The 7,500-nt window shown below is 40.9% G+C and overlaps 1 protein-coding gene across 1 annotated transcript in view; it reads left to right on the forward strand.

The window, feature by feature from the left end:
• Positions 1 to 7,500, forward strand: part of LOC143278069 (uncharacterized) — a 27,433-nt gene that overhangs the window by 8,461 nt on the left and 11,472 nt on the right. Inside the window, exons 4-7 of the mRNA XM_076583096.1 lie at positions 1,606 to 1,764; positions 2,899 to 3,098; positions 6,139 to 6,373; positions 6,897 to 7,117. Of these exons, the coding sequence (XP_076439211.1) occupies positions 1,606 to 1,764; positions 2,899 to 3,098; positions 6,139 to 6,373; positions 6,897 to 7,117 (815 nt within the window). The remainder of the gene's footprint in view (positions 1 to 1,605; positions 1,765 to 2,898; positions 3,099 to 6,138; positions 6,374 to 6,896; positions 7,118 to 7,500) is intronic.

Raw genomic sequence — 7,500 nt, forward strand, 5'->3', positions numbered from 1 at the left:
ATTATTATTATCATTACTTACTTAAGTCATTATTATTGTTGTTGTTGTTGTTGTTAGTATTGTTATTATTGTTGTTTTGTTGTTGACTCACTTGTGTAAACAAAGTGAGTCTATGTTTTAACCCGGTGTTCGGTTGTCTGTGTGTCTGTGTGTCCGTGGTAAACTTTAACATTGACATTTTCTCTGCAAATACTTTGTCAGTTGACACCAAATTAGGCATAAACATAGGAAAAATTCAGTTCTTTCCAGTCATCTTGTTTAAAACAATATTGCACCTCTGGGATGAGCACAAAAAAAAATTAAAAAATGAAGCCTAATTATATGCAAACTGCATTTACTGTTACATTTATATTTTTTGTATTCTCTAAACTTGGCACTTTGATCTGATATTCTGACCCAACAACAAGAGCAGTCATTATTTTCATTTTTTTGTTCAAACAGGAACTTCTTTTGCTAAGCATGGAAGTTTTATTTATTTTGCAAACGTTTTTGGTGCAGATAGTAAAAAAGGGAAATTACTCTGTAATTAATGCTAGGGGACTTAATTTGCTTTAAACTGATCTTTCTCATCTTAAACATTACATTTTGAAATTATACTCAATACATAAAAAGCTTGGATTTTTTAAATATTTTTTTTAAAGTGTATCACAAGTGAGTCTTGAAGGCCTTGCCTCTCTTGTTTTCTTTATTGTTGTTGTTGTTGTTAACGTTTTCCAGTCGTGTGTAAGGGTTTGGTTTGGCAGTGACTGATCTGTTTGTTAAAACCTTCTTCATTGGATGACACGCTCTATAACTCATTGTTATTGTCATTGTGATTATGGTTGTAATTTTGATTATGATGATGATGATTATTATTATCATTATCATTATTATCGTCATTATTATTATTATTATTATTATTATCATTACTTACAACTAAGTCATTGTTATTATTATTGTTATTATTATTATTATTATTATTATTGTTGTTGTTGTTTTGGTTTTGTTGTTGTTGTTATTGTTTTTGTTATTTTTAATGTTACTATTGTTGTTGTTGTTATCATTATCATCATCACCATCATCATCATCACTATTATTATTATTATTATTATCATTATTGTCATCATTATTATCATTATTATTATTGTTGTTGTTCTTGTTCTTGTTATCATCATCATTATTATTATCTACACCTAAGCCCTAGGTGTTTACAAATAGAAAACCCGTCAATACCAAAAGGGGAAACTCACTGTGTGAATGACATTTTCCAGTAACACAACCTGCCTTGTCAACTCCACCCCTCATCATCCCTCCTTCTTCATAGAGACAGACAGAGACAGAGAGAAAGGGACAGACAGACAGAGAAAGAGAATGTCGAAAGCAGCAGCAGCAATAGCAGCAGCAGTAGTAACAGTAGTAGTAGTAGTAGTTAGCAGTTGTCGTAGTAATAGAAGTGACAGCAGCAGTAGCAGTAGTAGGAGTAGTAGGAGTATGTGGTGTGTGTGTGTGTGAGGGGGAGAGAGAGAGGCGGGGGGGAGGGAGGGGAATGGGGGGGGGAGGCTCTTGTTTTCCCTACTGCTGCTGCTGCTTCAGCTGCTGTTTCCATTGTCCATGGTGGTAAACCAGGTTGAGAAAGCGCTGAAGCAGCTGAAGAAGGGAGAGCGTGAGCTGAAGCATCTGGTGTCGGACCTGCCGTCAGTGGCTGTCAGCACAGTTCTGATGCTGCCCAACGTGTCCTCCAGCCAGCTTGTGCAGGCCTTGGCTAGCAGTCCTGCTGTTTCACTCGTGAGTGTAAATAGGAAGCGCTCATGACAAACCTCCTGCGCTTCACACACCACACACGCACACACCACACACACGTGCGCGCACGCACACACACACACACACACACATGGAGTCAGACACAAAAAGAGAAACACAGACATCCACACACACACACACACACACACACACACACACACACACACACACACACACACACAGACAAGCAATGTATAAGCACAAGCATACACACACGCACAAACATCCCCACACCTTCTACCCCCCCCCCCCACCCCCCACCCCCACTCCCCCCCAGCATCATGTGCATGTTTTTTGTGTTTTTTTTTATGATATATTTTTGAGTCTTTTTTTAAATGACAGTTCTTCATAACGCAGTGTTCACATACACCACACAACACACACAAGAACATTCACGCAAGCAAGCAAGCAAACAAAAATATTTCTAAAAAAACACAAAGAGACAAACATTACACAGTTTAGATGCACAAGAAATACATGTTGTAAAACTGGGAACTGACTTCACGAACAGAAAAGAATATCACCAACATCATCATCATCATCATATGAAGTCATCGTCATCGTCGTCGTCGTCGTCATCATCATCACCATCACCATCATCATCATCACAAACATCATCGTCATCGTCGTCGTCATCATCATCACCACCAACATCATCATCATCATCATCACCATCATCATCATCATCATCGTCATCATCATCATCATCACCACCACCATCATCATCATTGTCATCATCGTCATCATCCTCATCACCACAATCATCATCATCGTCATCATCATCACCACAATCATCACCAACATCATCATCATCACCAACGTCATCATCATCAGCATCGTCGTCATCATCATCATCATCATCATCACCAACATCATCATCATTGTCATCATCTCATCATCATCATCACCATCATCAACATCAGCATCAGCATCACATCCTCCTCATCATCATCATCATCTCATCATCATCATCACCATTCATCCTCATTTTTTTTCTTGATTATGAACAGAATCCCTGCACCTGAATTTCTACAGGAACCCTCAGACACTGTGATCTACCTAACGTTCCTGGTTTTTTTGTTTTTGTTTTTGTTTTTTTGTTTTCTTTCTCTCCCACAGGATCTCTGTAATTATTATGGCGTGAGCGACGTGCAAGCCGTTGCAAAACTGTGCTTGCTGTCTGATGACTTGCCTCCAGCCGGAGAACCCAGAGAGCTGTCGGGGACAGAAATAGCGAATCTGCAGCAGTGGTGGTCCCGTACCGTGGCCAGACAGGTGTCGACACTGACAGAATCGCAATACGACGAGCTGCTGGCCAGGTGTGTGTTGGTGTGTGGGTGTGGGTGGGTGGGTGGGTGCGTGCGAGCGTGCGTGCGTGTGTTGGATGAATGAGAGAATAACATTAAAAAGATTTTAATTTACTTTTATTGACTCACTTGTGTAAACAAAGTGAGTCTATGTTTTAACCCGGTGTTCGGTTGTCTCTGTGTGTGTGTGTGTGTGTCCGTGGTAAACTTTAACTCTTTCCATACGAACGGCGAAAGAGACGACGTTAACAGCGTTTCACCCCAGTTACCATCATCAAAATATTGCAAGCGGAAGGCTCTTATACTGAAGAGGAGAATGTTGACAAAAGAATACCACAATTCTGACGACGGAAGCTAAAGGTTGGGTCATTCAGACACCCACTGGACATCCGAGGGGTCTGTGTAGAGGAGAAGAGAGGACTGGCCGTACTGAGTGAGTTAACACTGACATTTTCTCTGCAAATACTTTGTCAGTTGACACCAAATTAGGCATTAAAATAGGAAAAATTCAGTTCTTTCCAGTCATCTTGTTTAAAACAATATTGCACCTCTGGGATGGGCACAAAAAAATAAAAAAAGAAGCCTAATTATATGCAGACTGCATTTACTGTTATATTTATATTTTTTTGTATTCTCTAAACTTGGCACTTTGACCTCTTATTCTGACACAACAACAAGAGGAGTCATTATTATCATTTTTTGTTCAAACAGGAACTTCTTTTGCTAAGCATGGAATTTTTTAAATTTATTTTGAGAACGTTTTGGTGCAGATAGTAAAAAAGGGAAATTACTCTGTAATTAATGGTAGGGGACTTAATTTATCACAAGTGAGTCTTGAAGGCCTTGCCTCTCTTGTTTGAAATGATGGTCCGGCTTCTAATGAATTGTTGTGTGTACAGGGCTCGACGTCTGGTCGCATGGACAAGATTATCACTGATACAGGAAAGTGATTTCAAAAGTACATTTTATAGACAAAAGTGAAATGTATATATATATATTTTTAAAAAAATCAAAACATCACAAAGATAAACAAATAGTCAAATAAACAAACATATATCTAGTTACATTTAAGAGCTTGAAGATGGAAAAATATTCAAAAACAAATAGTCAAATAAACAAACACATATCTAGTTACATTTAAGAGCTTGAAGATGGAAAAATATTCAAAAACAAATAGTCAAAAAAACAAACACATATCTAGTTACATTTAAGAGCTTGAAGATGGAAAAATATTCAAAAACAAATAGTCAAATAAACAAACACATATCTAGTTACATTTAAGAGCTTGAAGATGGAAAAGTATTCAAACAGTACATGCGCAAATATTTGCAAAGAGATCACAAAGATAGAATGGATAATAATTTCTTAGGAGGGGGGGGGGAGTAGTTACTACAGTCGAACATGTATTATTATCAATTAGTAAACTGGCGTGTCGTTCCTTTTCATTGCGAAGTATTGGCTCACAGATTGTGATTAAAAAACAAACAAACAAACAAACAAAAACCAGTAAAATTTCACAATTGATCTTTGACTTGAGCATTGTGCTTAACAACTTTTGGAATGAATACGCATTTGAAAGACGCTCTGACGACTTTGCATTTGCAGATACATTATTTAGCACACACACACAAAGAAAAGAGTAAAAGAAATCAATTGTAACATCTCTTTTCATTTATTCTTGAGCAGGTCTTAAATGGAACCTCAGTACATTCACAAAGTACAAGTGATTGTCGCTATTTTGTATTTGTATTTGTTTTGTATTTCTTTTTATCACAACAGATTTCTCTGTGTGAAATTCGGGCTGCTCTCCCCAGGGAGAGCGCATCGCTACACTACAGTGCCACCCTTTTTTTTGTATTTTTTCCTGCGTGCAGTTTTGTTTGTTTTTCCTATCGAAGTGGATTTTTCTACAGAATTTTGCCAGGAACAACCCTTTTGTTGCCGTGGGTTCTTTTACGTGCGCTAAGTGCATGCTGCACACGGGACCTCGGTTTATCGTCTCATCCGAATGACTAGCGTCCAGACTACCACTCAAAGTCTAGTGGAGGGGGAGAAAATATTAAGCCCATTTCATTCAGGGAAATGTTTCTAGCGGTGATACTGCGGATAATTCTCATTTGTAGGCATTGAAGAGTGAGATATCACAAATCTGATACATTTTATATAAAACTCTGTTCCAGGACACTTGAGTATTTAGATTTTTTCTGACCATTTTGAATAACACTTTGGTCTAGACGTTTTCATTGTTGAACATACATAGAAAACTTTTTTAAAATTCCTATTAAAAATGAGCTGTACCTGGGAATGGCTTATTGCCGAATTGTAAGATAATTAATTTATAAACTCAGTAATAAGACAGCGGTATTGACAGTCCCAACAACTTTCACTTCACCATGTTAGTCTGTATCATAAATAAGTTTGTGGTCATCGTCGTAGTTGGTTGTCATTATTATCATCATCATCATCATCATCATCACCAACACCAAAACCACCGTCGCCGTCGTCGTCGTTGTCGTCATGGTCATCACCACACCACACCACACCGCCGTTGGTCACTAGTGTTGTTGTCCTCGTCTCTGTTGTCAGCGTCATCATCACCACCACCACCACCACCACCATCATCATCGTCGTCGTCGTCATCATTGTCATCGTCGTCATCATCACCGTCATCGTTTTCATCTTTATGACCACCTTCATCACCATCGTTTTGTTGTTGTTTTTCCCTTGGTGTGTGTGTGTGTGTGTGTGTGTGTGTGTGTGTGTGTGTGTGTGTGTGTGTGTGTGTGTGTGTGTGTGTGCGTGTGTGCGTTACTCGCTTCCGTTCCGTACAGATGTGAGCGATGTTGTGTCTCTCAGTTTGACGCTGTGTTATACTCGTACATTATACATGTATTAAGTATTCAGTATAACTACATTTATATGCTTACATGTTTGTGTGTTCTCTTAGAACAACGGCAGATGTGTAAGTCGGCCAAAGTGCTAATAATATCTTCACCGTTGGAAAATAAAGATTCATTCATTCATTCATTCATTCGTTATTCCTCTCCCCCAGATTCTGCGGGCCGGCAACAACTGTAGAGGTGCCCACCGTCACGCCCCCTCGCCGAGCGCTACGCACGCACGCCGATGCAGTGGCGGAGACAGGAGAGAGATGGTCCGCCCTGTCGCTGTACCCGGACCAGATCGACATCCTGGAAGAGAACGATCCTTGTGCGTTTCTTCACGGGCCCCCGGGTACGGGGAAGACACTGCTACTCGTTCTCCGAGCGATGCAGTGGATACGGCAGGTACGTCAGTCAGTTGGGTAGGAAGGGGTGAAGGGGATAGAGCAGGTTCAAAGGTTCTTCTTCTTCTTCTTCTTCTACGTTCGTGGGCTGCAACTCCCACGTTCACTCGTATGCACACGAGTGGGCTTTTACGTGTATGACCGTTTTTACCCCGCCGTGTAGGCAGCCATACTCCGCTTTCGGGGGTGTGCATGCTGGGATATGTTCTTGTTTCCATAACCCACCGAACGCTGACATGGATTACAGGATCTTTAACGTGCGTATTTGATCTTCTGCTTGCACATACACACGAAGGGGATTCAGGCACTAGCAGGTCTGCACATATGTTGACCTGGGAGATCGGAAAAATCTCCACCCTTTACCCACCAGGCGCCGTCACCGTGATTCGAACCCGGGACCCTCCGATTGAAAGTCCAACGCTTTAACCACTCGGCTATTGCGCCCGTCGTTCAAAGGTTCAAAATCCTTTTTTTAATCCATGATTATTAATGAATGAATGAATGAAAACTTCCATCTTGCACAGGAAAGAATCGTTCACATTGTTGCGGCCGAAGACATGAACAGCAAAAGCTCCATCCACTTTCTGCTGGAGGGGTCTTTGCGGGACGTGGTCCACAGGTGGTCCTCACCTGCCGGTGTTCACCTGCACCAGTTCACCAGTGCTCATGATGCCCTGCCGGCCCTGGCGAAGCTGACACGGGACGGGGAACTCTGTGTTGTCATTGATGAGATTGATGAAGAAGGGTGAGTGGTTGTGTGTGTGTGTGTGTGTGTGTGTGTGTGTGTAGTTTTGCTGGGTGCGGGGTGGTTGGCATAATTCTCAGTGGGTGAGTTGGTTCATTTCCCTTATTTGGAAACGTATGGTAAGCGAAACAATTCTGCTTGATGGCGTTGAAGCGTGTGTGTGTGTGTGTGTGTGTGTGTGTGTGTGTGTGTGTGAGAGAGAGAGAGAGAGAGAGAGAGAGAGAGAGAGAGAGTGTGTGTGTGAGAGAGAGAGAGAGAGAGAGTGTGTGTGTGTGTGTGTGTGTGTGTGAGTACGTGTATATGTGTGTGTGTGTGTGTGTGTGTGTGTGTGTACGTGTGTGTGAGTGTGCATATAATTGTGTGTGTGTGTGTTTGTGTGTGTG

The sequence above is a fragment of the Babylonia areolata genome, chromosome 35 (assembly GCF_041734735.1).
Source record: "Babylonia areolata isolate BAREFJ2019XMU chromosome 35, ASM4173473v1, whole genome shotgun sequence".
Taxonomy (NCBI): domain Eukaryota; kingdom Metazoa; phylum Mollusca; class Gastropoda; order Neogastropoda; family Buccinidae; genus Babylonia; species Babylonia areolata.